The sequence below is a fragment of the Rhinolophus sinicus genome, chromosome 14, assembly GCF_057876585.1.
Source record: "Rhinolophus sinicus isolate RSI-liver-muscle chromosome 14, RSI-T2T, whole genome shotgun sequence".
Lineage (NCBI taxonomy): Eukaryota > Metazoa > Chordata > Mammalia > Chiroptera > Rhinolophidae > Rhinolophus > Rhinolophus sinicus.
The window spans coordinates 49,298,108-49,322,420 of NC_142514.1; the positions used below are offsets into that span (position 1 = coordinate 49,298,108).

General features: G+C 39.3%; 2 protein-coding genes across 7 annotated transcripts in view; one reads left to right on the top strand and one right to left on the bottom strand.

Annotated features, from left to right (window-relative positions):
* The window catches only part of C14H1orf141 (chromosome 14 C1orf141 homolog), a 163,148-nt gene extending 160,202 nt beyond the window's left edge, over window positions 1-2,946 (bottom strand). The window contains exon 1 of the mRNA XM_019730956.3: window positions 2,808-2,946. The gene's annotated coding sequence lies outside the window, so the exon portion shown is untranslated. The remainder of the gene's footprint in view (window positions 1-2,807) is intronic.
* Window positions 2,326-24,313, top strand: part of IL12RB2 (interleukin 12 receptor subunit beta 2) — a 70,119-nt gene continuing 48,131 nt past the window's right edge. Inside the window, exons 1-8 of one of the 6 annotated variants that reach the window (XM_088791192.1) lie at window positions 2,326-3,147; window positions 8,581-8,637; window positions 13,023-13,132; window positions 14,663-14,950; window positions 20,365-20,479; window positions 21,422-21,600; window positions 22,789-22,931; window positions 23,863-24,013. In XM_088791192.1, the coding sequence (XP_088647318.1) occupies window positions 13,057-13,132; window positions 14,663-14,950; window positions 20,365-20,479; window positions 21,422-21,600; window positions 22,789-22,931; window positions 23,863-24,013 (952 nt within the window). In that variant the 5' untranslated portion in view covers window positions 2,326-3,147; window positions 8,581-8,637; window positions 13,023-13,056. Of the gene's footprint in view, window positions 3,148-8,580; window positions 8,638-11,502; window positions 11,666-13,022; window positions 13,133-14,662; window positions 14,951-20,364; window positions 20,480-21,421; window positions 21,601-22,788; window positions 22,932-23,862; window positions 24,014-24,313 lie in introns of those variants that run through there. The other 5 variants (XM_074334919.2, XM_074334920.2, XM_088791193.1 and 2 more) reach the window with 5 other exon arrangements.

Here is a 24,313-nt window from a genome sequence, read left to right on the forward strand (position 1 = left end):
TAAGTCAGACAGAGAAAGACAAATACCATATGATCTCACTTACATGTGGAATCTAAAGAAAAGAATAAGTGAGTGAACTAATCAGAAACAGTTTTGGAGACATAGAGGAAAAACTGAGGGTTGCTAGATGGGAGGGGGGGTGGGGATGAGGGGGGAGGTGAGGGGATTAGAAAACAGTCAGTAACCACAAGATGGCCATGGGGTTTTGAAAATTAATTTGGGGAATGTAATCAATAATGTTGTAAAGATTTTGTAGGGTATCCAATGGACACTGTCTCATTAGGGAGACCACCTCAGGGATGATGTAGATGCCTGATCACTGCATTGTACACCTGAAGCTGAAGTTGAACAATAATGAATGTCAACTACACGTTTATATATATACACACACACACATATATATACATATACATATATATGTATATGTGTATATATATATGTATATATGTATATACTTACAAGAAGCGGAGTACAGCATTAGGAATAGAGACAGTGGAAATGTAATGGTTCTGTGCGACGTCAGAGGGATAGTGGATGGGGGGAGGGGTTTCACACAGAGTGAGGGATATAAATGAGAAACGTCTAAGTATTGCTTTGTCTTGTACACCTGAAACTAATAAAAAAAAAAACTATGATTGAAACACAGTGGCTGACATGTAGTAGGCTCTTACTAGTGTTTTAAAATGCATAAACGAATCAGTGACTGAAAAACGAAAAACAAAACAACAACTACAAAAAAAGAATATACATTGGGGTAAAGAATGTCTATTCATTAAATGGTGCTGGGAAAACTGGACAGATACATGCAAAAAAAAAAAAAAATGACTGGATCATCTTCTTACTCCATATACAAGAATAAACTCAAAATGGATTAAAGACTTAAATGTAAGACCCGAAACCATAAAACTCTTAGAAGAAAACATAGGCAGTAAACTCTGAGACATTAACCTTAGTAATATTTTCACTGAATATATCTCCTTGAGTAAGGGAAACAAAAGAAAAAAAATAAACAAATGGGATTACATCAGTCTAAGGACTTTTTGCACAGCAAAGGAAACCATCAACAAAACAAAAGGCATCCTACAGAATAGGAGAAAATATTTACCAATGATACATTTATTAAGGGGTTAATAGCCAAAATTTATTTAAAAAATTCATACAGCTCAACACCAAAAAAACAAACAATCCAATTAAAATATGGGCAACGGATCCAAATAGACATTTCTCCAAAGTGAATGTACAGATGGCCAACAGACTTATGAAAAAATGCTCAATGTCATTAATCATCAGACAAATGCAAATTAAAACCCCAATGAGATATCACCTCATACCTGTCAGAATGGCCATCGTGAAGAAATCAACAAGTGTTGGGAAGGATGTGGAGAAAAGGGAACTCCTGTGCCCTTTGAGGGGATTGCAAATTGGTGCAGCCGCTATGGAAAACAGTATGGAGGTTCCTCAAAAAGTTAAAAATAGAGCTACCTATGACTCAGCAATTCCACTTCTGGGTATTTATCCAAAGAAATCCAAAACACTAATTAGAAGAAAGATATGCACCCCTATGTTCACTGCAGTGTTATTTACAATAGCCGAGATACAGAAACAACCAAAATGCCCATCAATAGGTGATTGGATAAAGTAGTACATACATACAATGGAATATTACTCTGCCACAAAATAAGAATGAGATATTACCATTTGTGACAACATGGATAGACCTAGAGGGTGTTATGCTGTGAAATAAGTCAGACTGAGAAAGACACCTACCATATGAGCTCACTTATATGTGGAATCTAAACAACATAAATGAAAAAACAAAAGAGAAACAGACCCACGGTTACAGAGGAAAAACTGATGGTTACCAGATAGGATGGGGTTGGAGGGCTGGTGAGAAAGGTGAAGTGATTAAGAAGTACTAATTGATAGTTACAAGAGTCACGGGGATGTAAAGCACAGTGTGGGGAATACAGTCAATAGTAATAGTACTGTAAAAACTATGTATAGTGTCAGATGGGTGGTAGACTTCTTAGGGGGATCATTTCATAAACGATATAGCTGTCCGACCACCACACTGTACATCTAAAACTAAGATAAAATAATACGGAATGTCAACTATAATTTAAAAAACATAGTCACAGGGATGCCTAGTGGTGGGTAGTAGACTTGTTGGGGTTATCACTTTGTGAGTTATGTAAATATCTGATCACTGTGTTGTTCCAAAAAAAAATTCTAAGAGATAAGAAAGCATTATGCCATATTTTATGCAACAGTTCTTTTTATTTCTTAATGGTACATTAAAAAATGGTGTGTCTTATAGTTCATGAATCCCTGGATTCAATGAAATATTGTCCTAAGGGCACCACTGTCATCAACCCCACTGCATTCTGTGCAGTTTTCCCTCTTCCCTCCGAATCCCTCTTGTAACATATAGAACATGGGAGCATTTAGGGTCGGTGTCGTGCCATCTGTTGATGTTCATTTCTTTCTAATTTTTTAGATAGCAAGTTCTCGTCTTTTCTTCCCACGCCCCAGTCCCGCACTCTGCCCCCTCTGGAGATCACGGCCCTAGGGCGCTCCAGAGCACAGAGGAAGCCCGTTTCTCTGAGGAAAGTTAGCTAATGAGTGTCAACCAAGCGCCACGTCTCTGTGGCCGTGAAAGCCCAGAACATGGTCTTCTAGAGCTTATCATATCTTGGCGCAGAATTCACCACATCGACTCAGCCAGTCCTCGCTGGCTTTGGGGACAGGCTTTACTCACCGCGTTTTACATATCGTCAGGGGAAACGGAGGTGTGGAGACAGAATTACCTTGCTCAGGGCGACACGGGCACAGCGCACCAGCGGAGGAGCGGGTCCCTGACCCGCTTCGACCCCTGCGTGGAAACCGCAGGTGCCGGCGGGGCAGCGTCGCGCAGCTGAATTCTATCTCCAGCCGCTTTCCCTCCGCCCGCAGCCGCGGTCGGACCCCTGCGCGCCGCCACGCCGCTGCACCCCGCGCGGAAGTTCCCACCCCTGGGGTCTGCACGGCCGGCGCGGTGACGGGAGGAGGGGCGCTGGCACCGAGAAGCCCCGGATCGCAACACGTGCGTCCCAGAGCACTCGGGCCACCAGGGCCATACCGGCCCCCGCCCGCAGCAGACCATGCGCGGTGAGTGACCAGGGGCTCTGGAGGGGGGTGGGGGGTGGGGGGGCGGGGGTGTCGGGGACCCCAGGATACAGTATGGCTGGAGTTGCAGTGCTTCTCTTCTCCCGGGGGGCTTGGGTGGTGGCCTCTCCTCGTCAGAATCCTCACTCAGGGTGCTTGAGGGTGCTGGGTTGGGGTTTGGCCAGAGGGAGGAGAGGGGGGCCGTCAGACTGAGTCCTGGGCACAGAATCACCGGTGTGTGAGGAAGGGAGGGGATGGCATCTGGAAAAGGACAGAGGGCACCCCTCAGGGTCCAGCCTTGGTCCAGGCCCACAGGCGTGACTCGGGGCTTGAAAATGGACCTCCTGTAAGATATTGAGGCTCTTATTTAGTCTGGCATGGGGGTGAATTGCCCCTTTCTTGGCAGCACTTTCCTGTGGCCTCCGTAGACAGACCCAGAGTCCGTGCCTGGCCAGTTAATATCAGAATGCTGGGGTGAGCTGACTGGCCGGCCTCTGTTTTTTCACCTGTGAAGTGTCTGTTTAAGGAGGCCCTTCTCATCTCATTGAAGGGCACTAAAGATAAGCCTTGTAAGAGATTAAGTTCTTATATATTAAGGTCTAGACAGAGGCCTTAACAATAGTAACCCAAAAGCATACGAAAAGACTTTTCCCTTAAAGAACGGGGCAAAATTAGTCTTCATCCTTTATCAAACTCTGGATAATTGTCACAATCCCCTATGTATATATCCTGAGTAGATAAAATCTTTGTTGAGCACCTATTATGTACCTGGCCCTTGGGTACACATTGTTAGCCTATATAACGCTTCAAAACCCCAATGAAGTGGTTATTAGTATTCCCATTTTACAGATGTGGACATGTTTGCACTTTCATAGAGATAGTCTCACAAGTTTCTAGCTCCAAACTCTGAGCTCATTGCTGTTGCAACTCAGGCTTATCCCGTGTTTCCCCGAAAATAAGACAGTTTTATATTAAGTTTTGCTCCAAAAGACACATTAGAGCTTATGTTCAGGGGATATCATCCTGAAAAATCATGCTAGGGCTTATTTTCTGGTTAGGTCTTATTTTCAGGGAAGCACAGTAACATTATAGCCTCCTCCCCTTGGGCAAACAAACATTAGTTTATTATTTTCCATTAACAAGGAAAGGTACAGTGCCCTATTTCTCTGTCCAACATAGTATAACTGAAAGGACCTTAGTGGCTAAGAGCTGACACTCTTCTCTCCGTTTTAATATGAAATCCTCAATTTGTTACTATCACTTTGTCAGGCAGGAAAGGTTCTGGAAGAGTTTGCAGCATTCTTTTAGCTTGTGTCATGTTTCTTGAATATCGTGATGTTCACATAGGATGGTAAATTCCCAAGTTTTGGCAAGCTTTGAATCTTTCCTGTATTAGAATGAATCCTAGTATGAAAAAAAAATTCTAAAGCACCTGTAAGAGTTTTATGGAAGAAGAATCCTCGAAGTACAGTAGATGTTACACACCATTTTTCAGTTGTGGACTTATTTTTGAGGTATCACACACCTGCTTTGTTCTCTAGCCAATTATTTGCCATCTTTGTAATTATACTCACAGCAGTCCACTCAACTTCCACATGTAAATGTGTGCAGACTCCTGTAAAGAGAGCTAAATCCCAAAGAAGTCTTGTCCAACTTCCTTTGCTCTTGGAATCTTGTGGTGCTCTTTACTAATGGTAACTGGTTTTTTTAAAGTACAGCTATGTATTGAACATCTATTATGTTCAACACACTGTGCAGGTCGCTGTAGGGAATATAAAGAAATGTAAGACTCAGTCCCTGTCCTCAAGAATTTAAGACTGACTGAGGAGACAATAATTATGAGAATGCTTAATATGTCACAAATGATAGGTGACATGAAGTCACTTATTATGCAGGAGGTATGAGGCCTAGTTCTAATTAAATTAATCTTTCAGTGGTGAGCCAGATAAATGGGCAAAGAGAGAGGTCAAAAAGCAAGACTCTCCAACATAATCCTGATAATATCCTTGAAAAGTAAGTGATATGATCCTTTTTCTTCTAATAATAGCAGATGATAATATTTACTGAGCTTTTGCTACTGTGTTTCCCCTAAAATAAGACCAGGTCTTACATTAATTTTTGCTCCAAAAGACACAGTAGGGCTTATATTCAGGGGATGTCATCCTGAAAAATCATGTTAGGGCTTATTTTCTAGTTGGGTCTTATTTTCGGGGAAACACTGTATATACCAGGCACTGGACTAAGAGCTTCTCGTTTAATCTCCCTAATAATTCTGTGAGGTAGAGGCGATTTTTATTCTCATTTTACAGGAAACGCAATCATGGAAGGTAGTTCTGATTAATTTAATTCTAAATTTTCTTCAGGGTTGTGTGTGTGTGTGTGTGTGTGTGTGTGTATGTATGTATGTATTATCTTGGTCACCTTACAGATTACTCCACCTATATGATAGAGATACTGATAGTTACTTTATATAATAGAAGACCAAATACTAACAACTCAGTTTTATGTGTTCTGAATTGTGACAAATTGCTAAATAAATGCCTATAAAAGATTATTATGATTAGAATCTTAATGTACATCTCTTTTGCAGTGATACGCAGAGGAACAGGAAAACATGAAGTAAAATGTTAGGCAGAGATGCTGAGACATGAGGTTGTTAGTACAGAGACATCTGTTGAATTCTTCATCTATGTTAGAAACCTTGAGGAACATTACAGGATGGTGACCTTGAGGAACATTGCAGGATGGTGACCTTGAGGAACATTGCAGGATGGTGACCACTAGTCTCAGTCCACCCACAGTGTGGACTGAGTGTGCCTCCAATTATCTTAAGATAATTGTGAAATTCTTAGAAAACTTTCAAAACAAAGGAATTGTAATGTGCTTAATATTTTAATGCCTCATAGCACTTTATGAAAGAAACTCAGAGGTTGATGTTACAAGGTAAAGCAAAACTTGCCAGGATTTCACAGTACCCAAGATCCAAGGGTAAACCCCTGGCCCCCAAATAGGATGATTGAGGGTGTCCAAGGAGAGGCCTTTCCAATAAACTAAGAAAAGTCAGTGAAAGAGATTTAATTTTCTCAATAAGTGTTGACTATCATTTTTTCAAACAAGGAAAAAAGATTTTGAAATTTGAAGTTACTTGCAATGGTGAAAGGGGAAGTGAAATGTGAAGTCACTTGCGATAGAAGTAGAAGAACCAGAATAGCAGCCAGAGCCTCTAGCCCCAAACACTATGCTGTTTCCAGTTTGTCATCCTTTCCAATTAAAGATGGCTTATATTCTTTATAGCTCTAGAAGGATGCAGAGAGTAAAAATAGAGAAGGTTGGATTGTTAAAACTTAATTGAACAGGTGTCGTGAATATTGTGGGCTTGTGGAGCTCATCAAAGAAAGACAAGAGGAAATGTAGCAAATAATATCAGTTGATTTGAAAGTACCTTGTTTCTTCTATTACATGTCTTGTTTCTTCTTTCTTTATTTCTATTTTTTAATTGTTCTATTGAAGGAATGCTTGTTCAGTTTATAAGACCATTCACGGTATAAATGATTCAGGGGGTGGGGCAGGATAAGGTTCCCTGATGCCTTTTACACTTGATCTTAGCCAAAAGGCCAAGAAGCGATCCCTGATGCATTTTAAATGTAACTTGTTTACACACGACATTTCAGGTGCCTGTTTATTGTGTCCACCATGATACATCTGAGATGGAAATAAAGACAAATAGAATTGATAGAAAGAACATTCCAGAAAAATAGAAAAGAAGGAATAAAAGTATAAGGGATTCTTGTTAAGAAAAATGATAAAGAGGGAAAAGAGAAAACATTCTGACTGAAAAAAAAAGAAGTACCCAAACTTCAGAAGTCTACTGAATTTGAGCAAGAAAATTCCTGCGCATTATAAAATTAGGACTACAAATGCTTACCAGTGAGATGAGAGAAAATTCAAGAGAGCCTCAGCAGCTCCATAAGAAAGGAAAATGGGTGTGTGTCCAATTTGGCTCATGTAAAGGGTGATGGGATTATTGGGTAGACAGATAAAAAAGCAGAGAGAGTTGATATGGTGTTACTTTCCCTTCTCCTTCAAGCCATCTAACATGGCATGAAGGGGCTGTTTTGATCAGAGACGGACAGGCCAGCATTTATCTATGTTATAGCATCTTAGAGTCTTCACCAAATGGTAGACACAAAAGGGAAAAGGAGACAATGCTTCAGTCAACAGACTGTTTTGTTTTGTTTTGTTTTGTTTTGTTTTGTTTTGTTTTGTTTTGTTTTGTTTTACACGACTTAGCTCATAAAAAGTCTTAGAGAAGACATTGGCCCCAATGGTTAAGTTGCAAGTTAGCTACTTGGTGGATTTCATTTTCCTTTTCCATCCTCATGGTGAAATGGATCATTAGAGATGGTTACATATCGCACTGGGTTTTGTTGTTTCATCCTCTTTTGAGGGAGGTGGGTATCAGAAATAATGATTCAAACTTCTGAAGATTAAAGCATTAGGCATTGTAAGTGCTTTACTAGGTGGGTGTCCTAAAGATTGTATATAATGTGCATGGTGCCTGGAACAAAGATTAACAGACTGTAGCATTTCTATCAAATGAAATGTTCATATTGGCATTATTTTTAATATTCTGCTGCTACCGCTACTACTGATTGGAAGCAGTCTCATATGCTAGAAGTAAGGTTGGATTAGAAATCTGGAGATCTATGTTTTGGTCTGGATTCTGCTATCAGTGTGAACTTTGGCAAGTCCCGTCTTTTCTCTAGGCCTCCATTTATCTATCTGTAAAATGGAAGATGTATTTATACTGATCTCGTACCAGTAAGACATGTCTGTAAGTAGCTTTGCCAGAAGGGAAGGATTCTGTGCCCTGCTTCATTGAGTCAAATGGGTAATGAATGGCATGCATTTGTAAGGCAGCCAGTCCTCCGTGCCCGCCAGAACCTTCATTTGGTTGTTCTACTGTGGCCCAGACTCAAATGTCAGCTGTTGGGAGGGGAAGGGAACAGCAAGCACATGGTAATTACTAGCAAACCATTGAGGTTCCCTCTTCCTCTGACTTATTAAATTATCGGATAGCCAAGGTTAAGAATAAAGAGTGCTACAATATGATATTCCCTAAAGTCTAACAAAACATGTGATTCCAATACATTGAAAGTAGTGATTTTAAAAAGAAATGCAAACACAGGAAGTGGGAGGGCAAATGGGAGCTAGCCTCCGTGGAGTGCATGCTTTGTGCTCTTCTCACGGTCTGTGACACTATCTCATTAACCTCCGCAAAACCTGGTCTAGGTCTGTGTTACTTACTCTACCCACTGCACGAATGAGGAAATGGCAGTTTTACGGTTAATAGCACACAATGGAACTGAGATTCACTAGCTTTTTTTTCTTTTCCACCATACCATGCTGCCTCTTGAACTTACTATGGTGCTACAGAAGAAAAGTAATGTGGAAGTAGAAAGTGTTTCTGCCTATGTGAAATTATCACCTGTGGTAAGTAAGGGTTTTTCCTAGCCTCATACAATAAGATTTGAAGTAGTTACATATTTTGTGTTTCTTCCTGGAGCAATGGGGGAAGGGACTCACTGAGGGGTAATTGTTGCCTCTGCCTCCTGCCATTTCTGGCTGGTCCCCCACCTCCCTCATTGAGGCATTGTTTTCACTGTCTGGAAATTGTCACAACTTGAGTGATGAGTCAATGACATAGCATACTCTTTGTTTTTCTGATTCAAGATAGAGTTGTAGTTTTAATATCAACCCTCTAGGCAGGCTGAATGAAGGATGTTTACAGTTGATAAAAGGTTTCATTTTATTGGAAGATACCTCATTTACTTGAAGGTCTTTGGGGTTCTGAGTTTCTTATAAATGGAGAAAGCTATTTTAGCTGGTGTTTAGAGAAAATGACCATGTTTGTGCTTGGATCAATGTATTATATAAATTCAAATTTATCTTCTATTTTGCCTATTTCACATATAAGTTTGTGTGTAGACATGTATATTTCATATGTACACATTTAAACATTTTTATAATAACCAACTGACTATTTTAGTATTGAATATTTTACTATTTGGAGAATGTTACATAAATTTCAGTGCACACTGAAAGATACCCTGTAGATATCCTTTGCAGCTAGGAAGCAAAAACCTATTTAATGCCTGTGTATCTGTTTATTCAATTATCTTCTAGTTCAATTCATAATTTCCTTTATGGAGAATATTTCAAATTTTAATGAAGCAGCTAAGATAACTGCAATAAAAACTTATTAATGGCATCAGTCACAATGTAGCAGAATAAGATTTAATCTAGTTTTCATGTAATTACATTAAACTAAGAAGTTAAATTAATGAACACATAAAAACCATTTAAGTTTCATTCAGTTCAGCACACCTACTATATGTCACAAATTGTGACCTCTGCCCATGAAGAGCTTGCAAGCTAATGGAGGAGACAGGTAGATACCTAAGTAAATTAGTTCTACTTATGGCAGATGCTAACACAGGAGGATGCAGGACGCTATGAAGATACTAATAGGAGGCTTCAGTCTGGTCTGAAGACATAAGTAAGGCTTCCAAAGATCTGACACCTTCTTTCCATCTTTACGACTACAACTGTGGTTCACATCATCATCCTTTCTTCCCTGGATCTCTGCAATTGCTTCCTAACTGATCTGTTTGCTTCCACTCTGACCCACTTGCAAGTGGTTAAGACTGTTTTTTTTTGTTTGTTTTTTCATTTCTACATATGTGTGTTCAATGTAATTCATATCTCGTAATAACCCCAGTTAACTAAATAAATAAAATCTCTAATTAAACATCAGTGGTTTCCTGTAGATTTGAGGGTAATAAAATCCACATTCCCTTCCATGGCAAACATGCCCCTAGTAGATCTGGCTCTTGCCTTCTCCAATTTCATTTCATACTATTCTCCCCACAGGCACTTTCCCTAGCCCCCTTGACCTTATTTCTGTCCCCACCACAGCAAGCTTGTTCCTGTGCCTCTGGCTTTGCTCTCACCATTTTCTCTGTCAGGAAAATTCAGAGTTTTCACTTGGCCTTTGCCAATTTCAGCTCAAGCTTCACCTGCTAGAAACAAGTTCATTGACCAGGTTTCTCTTCTCCCCAGTCTCTTTCTCCTTTTAGCCTCTCTTATGTTCTGCTTCTATCATTATCTACATTTATTTGATTGTTATTTATTTCTTCGTTTTCTGTCTCCCCACTCCAGAATGTTGGTTCAATGAGAGCCAAACTCTGTCTATCTTCTTCTCCACTCTGTCCCAAGCCCCTGGCACATAGAAACTGCTTACTACATATTTTTCGACTGAACGACTGAATAAAAGGTGTCTGAGCTGAATTGGGATGGATGAGTTATACTCCACAGTCTAAGAACAGTGTAGATGAACAAAGACACAGAAAGACATAGACACATGAATTGGGTGAGATGTGCAGGGGAACTAAGCAGCTCAGTGTAAGTAGACAGCTGAGTGTCAGCAGAGAGTGGTGGTAGATGTGGCTCGTGATAAAGAGAGGAATTAGCTCACAGAGGCCATTGTAAGCCATGACTTTAGACTTGATGGTTTAGAGAGAGGGAAATGGTCAGATTTCTATTTACATCAGTGTTTCTCAAACAGTTTTAACCAAGATCCACAAGAAATACATTGCATATTACCTGTAAACTGAGATTCTTCCCCAGACTTGAGAGGCCCTCATATTCCTTGGCTCATAGCCCCCTTTCTCCATCTTCCAAGCCAGCAGCCGCAGATCCCCTCCTTCACACACTACAGCTCTTTGCCTCTTTCATCCAACTTTTAAGGACTCACATGAATAGATCAGGCCCATTTGTGTAATCCAGGACAACCTCTCCATCTCAAGGTCCTTAATTTTAATCACATCTCTGAACTTCCTTTGTCATGTAACGTAATATATTCCCAGGTTCTAGGGATTAGGGAGTAGACATCTTTGGTGGGCCATTATTCTGCCTACCACAGGGATGTTTAGGGAATTTTTTATAGTTCATATTCCTTCCCTCCCCCTGCTCTCTCTCCCTTCCTTCTTTTAATAACCATTTATTCAGTATTCTTTCCCAGTGCTAAGTGCTGGCACAGAGCAGTGTTCCTGCTGTCATGATACCTTAAATTCTAACACAAAGATGGACGACAAACCAGTACTCAAGTAAATAAATCGAGTGGTTACAGATTGTACCATGAAGGCAGTAATGAGTAAACAGTAGCTAGCTGGGCAAGACCACTTTGGCTAAGTGGTCAGGGAGGGGCTCTCTGAGGAAGTGACACATGATATGAGATCTGAGGATGTGAGTAAGTCAGCCCCTAAAAACCCTGAAGAAAATTCTAGCAGAGGAAATGGAAAGTGCAGAGTCCCCTGGGCAGCAAAGGGCATGTCTTGTTTAAGAAAGGTTCTGACGGCCAGTGTGAATGGAGCAGAGTGAGCAGGGCAAAAAAGTAGAGCACATGATGCTGGCAAGACGGGAGCGGTGACGCTATGCAGTGGCTGAGACAGCATGTGTGGTAAGGACTTTGGATGTAACTCTGACAGCAATGGGGATCTGTTGAAGTGTTTTAAGTAGTGGTGGTATGAAGAGGTAATGTAATCTGAGTTACATTTTTAAAAGGTAGTCAACTATGTGGAAATGATTTAGAAACGGGCAAAGATGGATAGTCTGTTAGAGGTCCGAGAAGAGATGCCGAGGAGACAGATGTGTGAGACTGGAGCTCAGAGAGATGTCTGAGTGGAAGGTATACATCAACAGGCAGATGGTGTCTAGATCCCCCGGGAGGGAGTAGAAACGGAGAAACAGTAATGTCTTGAGTGAACTGAGGTCCTCTAAGAGCTAGACATCAGGAGGAGAAAGAACAGCGTGTTGAAAAGATGCTAATATTATTTGGGGCTACCCTGAGCATGACTAGGCTAGAGGTAGAGGAGTCAAAGGAGCAAGTGGGCCCTTTCTTAGAAACCCACTAGGGCAAGACTGTTGTGTCTCTAGCACTTAATGTGCCTGGTACACGAGAGGTAGCCATGACTGTTGAATGAACAAGTGAATTTTTCTGAGGTTTTCCAATACATTCTGGCACATTTCTAGGTATGGGAATAAGAAGTGAACATTTGTATTAGCTGGTTCCTAGTGGCCTGGCATCACAGAACTTCCCAGCCTACTTGATGATTTTTTTAGCCCACCTTGAATAGAATTTAGAGGATTTGCTAATGACTAGTAGAGCCATCCCTTAGTCTTGTATTTGGAAACAATCAGAAATCACCAGCTTGCATTTTCCAAACCGTTCAAAACGAAAATACTTAGTAAAATAGTAAGTAATAAACAAGAAAACACACAAGTAAAATTGAACTTCTATAGAAAACCCAAACACCCACCTTGGAATTCCTCTCTCCTGCCAAAGAGATCAATCTTTTACTAAGTTCCAGGGAGTGTTATGACCCACTTTTTAAATCTCCTTTTACTCCCAGAAGCACATGACTAGATCAGAAATTCTCACTAGTCTTGGGATTTCATGCTACATACTATGCTTGACTATGATGATTCATCCTGTTTGGAAAAAAAAAAAAAATACTGTAGGACTGAGGCTCAGAAAGTTGAATAACTTGTCAGTAGTCTCAAAGTATTTAAACCTAAAGGTCATGTCTCTTTTCCCACCATTTGCTGTCCCCAAGAAGCTTAAGTGACAAGGGGATTAGAGGTGGCTAAGATTTTCAATTTACTAGTTTTAAAGGTATATTTCATTATTTAAAAGAAAAACAAAATCTTAACAGTGTAGAGAAAATTGAGGGGGTATTTTAAGCTCTTCTGAATGATGTTGGTTCTGGTATTTTCTGAATATATTTAACATGAATAAATCTGTCTTCTTTTACAAGGAAAAACAGCGGTGTATTCCAGAGGTGACATTTCATGGCACATACAGTGAGAGTGTGCTATTTGGCACTTATTTTTATCATCATGTCATTGTTGGTTAAAGGAAAAATAGGTAAGTTATTTCTGTAATCTAATCTGTGAAAGGCTTTGTGGTTTAATTTTCAGTTACAGATGAAATATGCATTTGTGGTAAATAGTTTTTCTGATAGTTGTTCTTTTGTAGTCAACCTTCTGTCATGTAAGCAGGTAAGTCTGGTTCTATGTATGTAACTAATATGTATTTTACTTAATTTATACTAATGATTAATATAAGAGTCCAGTCATATCATTTCCTCTTAAGAAAGTGGCTAGGTAACCACACTCAGCATCATGAATTAATGTTTTACATTATAATGTATTTAATATAGTGTATTTAATTCACTTATTGGTGAATTCAGCTATGCTAAAAAAAAAATGGCTGGCATTTTCTTTGCTTTTTGTGTTGGGAGCTTGTTTTGGACTTTCTGGCTTATTAGAATCAAAGATCAAAGAAGCAGAAAACCAACACAGAAGTAAAATAAGAGACTTAGTTTTGGTTCTGAAAATAGAAGTGAGAAGTTATTTTGAATGAGTTTTCAGTACTTTCTTTATTTGATTTAAATAACTTTTTTAAAAAAATCAATTCCTATTTATGATAGTTGATCCAAGCAATCTTACAATCACCCAAAAAAGACTTTCAATGGAGACTTTAATCAGATCTAAAAATTTAGGGTGACTCTATAATCCTGAGGTTCTTTTATTGGCAATCACTAAGTACCACCAAAAACTGTTAATTCTGAATAGTTGTAATATTTATTTATACAGAAACTTATGGAGAATAAGAATGGCCTCTCTTTTAAATTAGAGTTGAATGGGGTAACTGGCATATAGTAGATAATATGGAGAACTCTTTTAAAAAGAAGAATACATTTATGTAATTTCATATTAGCTGTATTGGATAATGTTTCATCCAGTCCAGGATCTTACATCTTGAAGGAATACCAAAATATGGCATAGAGAGATAATTTCCATCCTTGTTGCCAACTACAAACACACCAGAGCCCCTGGGTATTTTCTATTATAAAATAATGTTATAGATTATACATACTTTATACCACTAATACAGCAAAACAGGGAATTATCCTTAAATCTGCCCCTTAAACTTTATAATAGCTTTTAAAATTGCTTTTCTTTTTTTGGTATGAGTATTGAAGTAAGCATTATAAATCATAAATGGGGATGGAAACAAATGTGATTTATTCTGGGAAGTACTTTTTAGTAGTCTGGTGAATAATTTACATATAAAGAGACCGGCTTTTCCTGGAACTGTTCTTGAATGTTCTCCCAACCCTATTTTCTCACCATTTTCCTATTTATAGTTCTGGTTATAGTATTACTGTTTTGAAAAGGATGCATCATTTAATTCAAATACAGTTAGACTTTAATATGGTTGCCTTCTGTTCTCATTGTGCATCACCAGTACAGCCAGAACAACAGAGGTTATTTATCTTTGCATGATTTGATGGGGGTAATTTTACCCTGCTTTGGGGAATTACACAAACCCTCCATTTTGAAATGGGTTTCTTATGTGCTGACTGAGTATTGCATTTGTATCTCACTGCAGATGTGTGCAAGAGAGGAGATGTGACTGTGAAGCCTTCCTATGAAATTTCACTTGGATCAGCTGTCAACATTTCATGCTCTTTGAAGCCCAAACAAGGCTGCTCTCCGCGTTCCAGTACTAACAAATTGATCCTCTACCAGCGTAATAGAACAATCAAGTTACAGGATGGTGACTCCCTCAGTACTCAAGTCTCAGGTCTTCCTCTGGGTACAACACTGTTTCTCTGCAAACTAACCTGTAGTGGTGGTGTGGAGATTCGAATATGTGGGGCAGAGATCTCAGTTGGTGGTGAGCATTCCATTCTAAATTCCTAAAAATTGGTGATCTTTAGGTATTTGTCATGTGTTAAGCAGAAATCCAAATATAGGATAGTGTTCTTTCTTCTCCTACCACATGGATGTATTTTTATCTTGATAGCACCATGAGCACCTCAATGTGAGAAGTCTAGAAATCAATTAAATTGAGGTCTTATTTGGTAAGCCTCTGTTCTCAGTCTCTCTCTCTCTCTCTCTCTCTCTCTCTCTCTCTCTCTGTTCCTCCCCCCTCCCCCTCCCCCTCTTCCTTCCTCTCCCTTCCTCTCCTCCTCTCTCCCTCACCTTCTCTCTCCTCCTCCCTTCCTACCTTCCCTTTTGTCCCATAAGACCATTTACCTGTTGTCCTTGGACTCCAGTAGCAGGAAAGTAAATCTCTGCAGCTGAGTCTTCATGCCTTCTTGACTTAGGAGAATTTGTTCAAAGCAATAACGTCCTAAAAAGAAGAAAGAGATGTCTCTTTTGACTTATGCAGCCCAGGCTGACTACCCTAGACTGAGTACTTCTCCCCTCTCTAAGTTAATGCACAAAAAATAGTTCTTCCATCCACACTCATTCCTGACCACTGGTTATCATACTTAGCAGAGGTTAAAAAAAAACTATCATTATAGTTATTAACTTTTCCTGAGTTTTCTAGAAAACTACGTGACGTAAAACAGACATGCTAATACTTCATGGAGGGAAGAGAGTTACACAGTTCCAGGGAAGGAAGAGTGAGTGAGTGAGCCAGGAAAGTAGCAGAGCAAATACAAGGTGATTAAGTAACTGAGCTGTCTACCATGGGTCAAAGTTCACCCACAGAGCATCAGCTCCCCCATACTGCTGGATACACTGCTGGTTCCTCCAGGCAGCTGCTGGGGGTAAGAACTAAGATATCAGAGTTGGCATCTGCAGCATGAGTCACAATGCACAGGGTGAACCAGCAGAGCACCTGCCTGCAGCTTGCAGTCTGCAGCCTGCAGCCTTAAAGGCCCAGCCAGACAAGCCAGTGAGTGTGCACGGGCCCTGAGAGATCTCATGGCACTCTGTGCCTGTGTGGCTCCAGGGAAGCTCCAGAATGGCAGGTGAGAGGCACGAGGACAGTAGGAGAAAGTGCTGTAGCAGTCTGACCAAGATGCAAGGACAAGGTCCCAGTCATAAAGACAGTGATATAGAGCTCAATGATGCTCTTTTCAGGAAAAATGGAAACTTCTTCTCTGTGACCTGTAATGATATGGCTGGTGGCAGGCAATCTTCCTAAGGGTCACCAGAAGCATTGAGCAGAACACTGAGCAATGGGCAAGCAAAACTTTGGGGAGTAAGGAGACATAAACTAGGTCCAATACTCTTCTTCCAGCTCAGGGTCTCCTGTTCCCACCACTTACGCGTCACATACTCTCAGCTCTGAAAACCTGTGGTGTCATAAAACGAGCATGAGCTTTGAATTCCAACCCTGCCACTAGCAGTGTACCCTTAGACAATTTCAATTCTCTGAGCCTCAATTTCTTCATCTACATTGTGAAGATACTAACACCGACCTCATAAGATGCTTTCAGTGATTAGATGACACCTTGTATACGAAGTGCTTAATCTAGTACCAGGCACATAGGAGGCACTTAGGTGATGAGCACTAGGGTTGCACTTTTGTCGTTTTACTCTTTGCTTCATGTGTGCAGCATGCTGGGTAGCTGAGCATGCTTCCCTTAAACAAGTATAAGCATTGGTTATAGACAAGGTGAAAAATTACCTAAAAAACACCAGTGGTCCTCACCTCCCTCATCCTCAGAACACCAGAATATTTCACCCAGGTAATTCACCATTTTACCCAAGCGACATTGCATATTTGTGTTAGACATTCCCAGCCCTGTGATGTCAGTTCCAGATATCCAGTGCGGCTGGTGTTTTCCTTTTCAGTAGGTTAACAATATTCTTGGAAGTCGGATCTGCAGATGTCCTTAGCCATTCCGTCCCATTTCCCTGTCTTTGCTCAGGTACATTAGAGTGCTACAACTCCTTTTTATGTTTCACTTTTCCATCCGGAGTATGCAGAGTTATTTTGCAGCATCAGAAGATCTAGGGAGATGGTGAAGAGGATCTGGAGCAGCTCAGTTGGGTGGTGCTGTCAGCATGTTGCTTGTGCAATGTGCTCAAGCCTTAACCACACCATCAAATGGCAGCTGTCTGAGCAAGTTTAGCACCTTTGAGGTCAAGGACAGACTGGAAGCAACACCTTTTTCTGAGTATGGCTAGTCATTCCAAGAAAAGAAACAATGAATGCTGGTTTCACCCAGGGTAATAAACCTAATCCTATCTAGTGAAGGAGTAAGCAGCCCATTTTCTTTTTTGTGATCAGCAATGGTCCATACTGCCATTGCATAACCTGAGAGGGCCTGTCATAAAGCTGACTGGTTCTTCGGAACTGGGAAGGGGAAATAGCCTTTAAGCCTTTTCTTCCCTGCCCCTTCCTGAGCTCATGCTGCTCTGCTGCCCAGAGCTCATCCAGACGGTGTAGAAACTAAAAAATCAGTGCTCTAGCTTAATCTCATAGGATTGATCCACATAGGATTGCCTATTTTGATAATCAAGGCAATAAATGAAACAATGAATTCTTACTCGGTTCTTTTCAATATATGTTTGGTTATTGATTATTTCTGAGAGCCATTTTTCTAAGGCTTTTTATTAACCATAATAAGTGGGGTTTTTAAGAACAATAACAATAATATTCAACAATTTGTTATATTGTAAACTATTTTAGTTTTTAGAGCTTTTGATTTCTGTTATTTCCTTGGCATAAGTTATTCTACATTTGTATTGAGGAGAATTAGGTCTGTTTTCCCCTGGGACAGACAGTCCAGGGGACTGCCAAAACCAAGTCCTGGGCTGAAATAGATACTTTGATTTTATGGTCCACAGAACTCACATTGAGAACATGATTTGTTGGTTAAAGCTGTGGTCTTTAAAATGAGAGTCTCTGCAAACTTTTAGGAGTAAAGATGAGGATGAGGACTAACTTTCTCATTATGTAAAAGTGTCACGTACTTTATATCTATACCATTTGGTCATCAGAAGACCCTATGCATGGTTAGGGTAAAAATGGTGGTTTGAACACATGTATTTACCTGCATTCCCCCTAAAATAAAGTCAAGATGCAATAAGGAAAGTTTTCTAGAGGCACAAACCCCAAAGAACAAAAAGAATGTGAGGGGAAACATATCAATAACATTTTGGAAGCCGGAAAGCGGGTGGACCAGTGATAACTGGCTTAGCCTACTGCTGGCAGTGAGAAATTAAGATGCAAACTGATTTCATGCAGAAGCTCCTACCCTAGAAAGACTCAGACATTGATGATACCAGGTACTTTTGAACTTTTGAGAATCTAAAACAATTAAAGAAAATAGACCCTCACTAAGCACATCTTTGTGAAAATTCAGAATACTGGGGACAAAGAGAAGAGTCTGCAGTCTTCCAAAAAGAATAAATAGACCATTACAATGGTTCAAGAATCAGAATGGGTTTGGGCTTCTCAACAGCAACCTAGAATGTAAAAGACAAAAGAGCATGACCTTCAAAATTTCTAGAATGAAAATGCTTTTCAACCTAGAATTCTACACTCAGCCAAAGTATCAGTCAAATGTGAGGGTAGAATAAAGACATTGTTAGCCAAGCTCAGAAAACTTCCTCCACTGCATCCTTTCCCAGTTAACTACTAGAGGATGTGCTCCACCAAAACATAATTAAATCAAGAAAGATGAAAGCATTGGATCTAAGAAACAGGAGCCCCAACACAGGAAAAAGGAGAAGGCATTTTTGGGACACTGAAGATTGCCAATCCCAGAATGACAGCTGGGTAGCAGGTGAAGAGGCAGACCCATTGTATTGGAAAGTTCACAAGGCTCCAAGAAAGAGGTCTTCAAGCAGATGAAATTGATAGAATTCTCAGTGCATCTGAATATGTTGAACAATGATTCAAATAATTGGCTTGAGAGTTTGGAACTATATTAATAATAATAAAATATACTAATAATAAAACCTAAACAAATGGAAAACCATGAGAATTAATTACTAAGTCCAAGATAAACAAAAAGTTGTATATAAAATGAAAAGTTAACATAGTATTTTATGTAGCTCAGGCATAAGTAGTGTATATAGATGTATAAAGTATATATATAAACATATATATGTTTATATAATATATATGTGTATATATATATATATATATATATATATATATATATATATTTGGAAAAGAGTCTATTCTAGGAAAAGAGTTTATTATTCTATTAAAACTATATGAGCTGCACTTTGTTATACCCATTTTATAGGTAAAGACACTGAAGGTCTGAGAAGTTAACTTGGCCAAGGTCACACAGTGCTCAGTCTATGGTGTGTGCCAAGGACAAAAAACATGTATACCATTAATTACAGCTTGTTTCAGTGCACACACTATCTAGGGCTTCAGGGGATACTTGTTTTATCTCACCCAAAAAGGGAACATCTTTCTACACGTGGGTCCAGTATGAGGGTAGAATAAGATGACTGTTATATCTGAGAAACTCCTAGCTGTGGGCTCTGTCTTTGACTATAAAATGTTTTCATTTAATAATACACACCTTCCGATAGAAAGAACTATTTCTGCCTGTACACCTTTGTATTTCCACAGTTAGCACTGTGCCTAGCCCATGGAAGGTACTCAATGTCTGTGTACATAAAGAATTAACTTATAAATGTTCGTAAACTACTCCAAGTGATGCTGCAGATATTAGAGTTAGGTGATATAGCCCAGAAGGCTATGACTGGGGCCAGTGGGTAAAAATATCTTGGCAGCATATTTCAGGTCAATGGAGAAAAAGAGCCCCTAATTTTTAAAGGTTGCTGATATTTAACTAGGCTTCATTCTGAAAAGGTAAATTCATCATCACCGGGGTAATGGACCTAGCATTAAATGTTCACCTGTCAGGGAGAATAGAATATGGTGGTGAAAGGCTTGGACTCAAGTTAGCCACCCCTTGGCTGGAGTCCTGATTCTGTCACTTTGTGGTTTTGTAATCTTGGGCAAGATGCTTAACCTCTAAGTTTTAGTTTCCTCTTCGTTGAAATGAAGATAATAATAGTATGTACTGAATGTAGCTGTTGTGATGTGTAATTGAGAAAAAAATGCATATAAAGCACTTAGCATAGGACTTGGTATATAGTAAATGTTAGATCCATGTTCACTATTACTACTATTGTTAGTAAAAGAAATTCATATCTCAGAGGCAAATTTGAACTTGATAGAATCTAAAATAGCTCTCAGCTTGTCTAGATATGGGAGACATAGGGGAAGTGTTATCTTGTTGGCAAATAATAACAATGTGATTGAAATATCACCTGTGTGCTATTGAAAATATACAGTTTTGCCATTTATTTTTAAAGTTGTTCCAGAACAACCTCAAAACTTGTCTTGTATACAGAAGGGAGAACGTGGGACTATGGCCTGCACCTGGGACAGAGGACGAGACACCCACCTATATACTACATATACTTTACAGTGAGTGAGAGGCTGTTTCTACAGCTTTTCTGTGGGTCTTCTGTTAGATGACATTTAGAAATCTCTAAGAGTTCTAGTTTTAACAAAGAGAAGAAACAATAAACACCTCTGGATAATTAGATACTTAAAAAAAACAAAACCTAGTGTTCATCAGTTGAAACAGGTTCATTCATCTAGTGTGAGAACTGAAGTCTTAGGTTTGACATCTAACTCAGAGTTCTCTTCAGGGCGTCCAAGGCCCATGCTATGGACGTTCTTCCCTGCTCTAGTTGGGTTAAACTGGCTGCATTGTGTCCCTTTCCTCTTTTGCAGTTGCAGACTCATGAGGTTATGATATATAGACTCTTCCTTGTGGTAGCTTTCCATTAGCCTTGGAGGAGTTTCTTTTCAAAGCACCTTTGCCTGATTTGAGAGTCCAAAAAGAGAGCGTCTGAGAGAGTCTGTTCCTTGGAGTTGATTCCATAATCCCATCCAAAGATCCAACTGGGTTATACTAAGTGAGCAAGAGATGGGGAAAGGAAGTGGGACCCAGGGTTCCAGTCTGTACTAGGAACTAGCACTTCTGTGCCCTAAGTGTCAAGGTGGCCATGGATCCTTTAGAGAATGATTGCGCCTGCCCTAAGGAGCTAAGATGTCAGTGGGGTTTGGGGAATTCAGGCAATGTAGGTGTGGTCGCTCATCTACACGCATGTCAAACAAATTTCAGTCCTACCATAAAAAGGCAGGGAGGGTGGGAATATGGTCCCATTTGGTGGGGGGGAATATGGTCCCATTTATGACTGTAGATTACAAATATTCCTATAGTATATCCCCTTGCAATAAGAGTGACCTTTAAAAACTGTCTAGAACTTTAACTATGTGAACATTTTGTTCCTTGGTACTATAAGGAGAAAATATCACATAGAATGTCTATCCTGCTAATCACAATTCTTTTATTTACAGGTTAAACGGACCAAACAATTTAACTTGGCAGAAGCAATGTAATCATTGTCATCATTTGGACCTTGGAATCAACCTAACCCCTGAATCACCTGAATCCAGTTATGTAGCCACGGTTACCGCTATCAATAATCTTGGAAGTGCTTCTTCATTGCCATTTACATTCACATTCATGGATATAGGTACGTTTTATTTCACTTTTTATAGGTGTCATACACTGGCACATGAACATAATTTTAAAAATCACTTAAATGTTTTATACATGGTTGTTTCAAAATGGATAGTGGTTGATAGAAAGTAGCCAACAGGCATAGGCAAAGGACAGATGTTACTTTGATACAAGTAAAAGGGTGTGTGATCCTAGAGCTCTTGTAGATGTGGCTATGTAAAATTATTCTCTCTATTGGAGAAGTAAGAGCCCCTAGCTTCAAATCCCGTGAAGGGACCAGCTGCCAGTGATACCATCTGACTACTAAGGAGAAGGCCTTAGCAGTAAGCCCTTCTTTGCAGAGGTGTCTTTTTACCCCCATGGCTACTCCATCATTCTAAGTTAGTTCTGGGCTAGAGCAGCTGGTGCAAACTAGAAGTAAAAGGTATCAGGATTCAAATGCATCTTGCTCTGAGAATATTTACCTCCACCTCTCTCATCAGCTTGGTTGCTGCAGTGAGCCAGTTGCAGCACATTTCTGAGCAAATATAATTGGCCCAGTTGAATCAAAGGCCAGTCTCAGGCATTCCCAAATTCTACCCATTCCAGGTAGCGTTTCTGGTCTGCTTGAAGTTCCAGCCTCATACTATGTGTTTCTCTTCTCTGTTCCCACAGCACCTCTTTTCATTCATACTGCTAACTACAAGTCTGAACATAAGCATGTGCTATGCATTTTCCTGTGACACTTCTCCCCATCCTACCTTTCATCTCTTTATAGAGACTATTCATCTCGAAGCCACCTTCTTTTCCTCTTTCCTTCTATCCTTTTGGTCCTATGTCCCTCCCTTTCCTGTAACTATTTCTACCCATATTTCTCACTAGCCACCTCTGCCTTCTCAGTCATTGCAACTCTTAGGTTTGGCAAATTGGTTTTCTTTAAATCATTGAATTAAGTGGAATTGACATGATCACTAATGTTGGTGGTAGCTTATTTGGTAAAAGGAGGATAGATTAAGGGGAATTATTTTAATGACTCAGAGGCGATCAAACTTCTTATTTCTAAAAGCCAGGGACTTGCCTCTTATTTATTGCACCAAATTTGATGGTTTTAACTCATCTTAGAAATGAGTTTTGTTCAACTCTTTATAGCTCATGTCTATGTGTAAGGCAGTTTCTGACCATGGAGCCCGAATCACACTTTTTTGTTTGTCCTGGTGACCAGTGATGCCCCTTCCTCCGTGGGACATCAAAATCAAATTTGTCAATGCCTCTGTGAGCAGATGTAGTCTTCAGTGGAGAGATGAGGACCAGGTGCTGCAAAACCGACTCCGATACCGTCCCAGGAACAGCAGATCCTGGAATATGGTAATTGTCTTTAGAGTGAAGGGGGAAAACAAGGAGGGATTTTAATATTATTGCACAGATCTCTGTCTTTTCATACCATTCAAATGTGGAGTTTAAGAATATTTAACCCAAAAGTATATACTAGAGATATACTGGAAAGTGATACACACCTCTGTTTATTTAAGAAATACCTTGAATTCTGATCACTAATTTTGAAATTTTTTAAGTCACAAGCTTCCATAAACCAGTATTAATTTTGTATAATTTTGAGTGACCCCCGACCCCATTATTACTTTTTAGTAATTTTTCAGCATATTAGAAAGAGAAATATTAGGGAATGTCCATAGAGGCTTAGATAGAATTTAGTATTCCAAAGATAAAGCCCTGCACTTTGATATACTATTAGGCATTAATTTTTTACAATAAAAAGTTTAGGATTATAATCTCTTTCAGTATTTTTGTAAAATATAATGGCTTATAATGACAATGGATGAGTTTCACATATAGCTGATGCTCAAGAGAGTTTTAGTAATTAAATATTTCTTATATAATTAACGTTTTCTGTTTGAACCCAGTTCTGTATCTATGTTAAAATATGCATCACATTCTAATTGTGACCAAAGAAAAAATAATCTCTAACATAGAAACTTCTCCAAGGCCTTTTTGAAAACTAGTAATTTTCAACATTTAGTCCTTTTTCAGCTGGTTTCCAGATCCCCTGTGGAACTAATATAGATAGGTTCTTAATCTCAGCAATTTTTTTTATGAGAAGCTGTTATTTCAGATTAACATTATGTGTTTTCAATAACCCAGTCATTGATATTTCTTCACATTGAATGGCAGTACTGAAAAAGTAAAAAGGGTTATCAGGTCTAGTTTTTTACCTTTATGTTAAAATTATTTAAATTAATTTAGTATTAATAGGCATCGTTAAAAATCTGTCTCATTCAAGGTTAATACTACAAATGCCAAAGGAAGACATGATTTTCTGGATTTGAAACCATTTATGGAATATGAATTTCAGATTTCCTCTAAGCTACATCCTAATAAAAGTATTTGGAGTGACTGGAGTGAAGCATTGAGAATACAAACACCAGAAGAAGGTATGTGTCAAAAAGAAAGAAAGAAAGAAAGAAAGATGGGTGGTTGGGCAAGAAAGGAGGGAAAGAGAAAAATACAATGATTTCCTTGGAATGGAATCTCTAAAATACTGGTACTAAATCAAAAAGTATGATTGCAATGATTAACAAGTTAATTTTGACATGAACTTAAGGACTGAAACTGTCCAGGAAGATATGTTTATATGGGTAGGAAGTTTTTAACATTAGGTAAGTCTTACTGTTGCTTGCCACAGGGTTGGCATGTTGCTTACAAGCTTATGCCTCAGTAATGTTTGGTTTTTC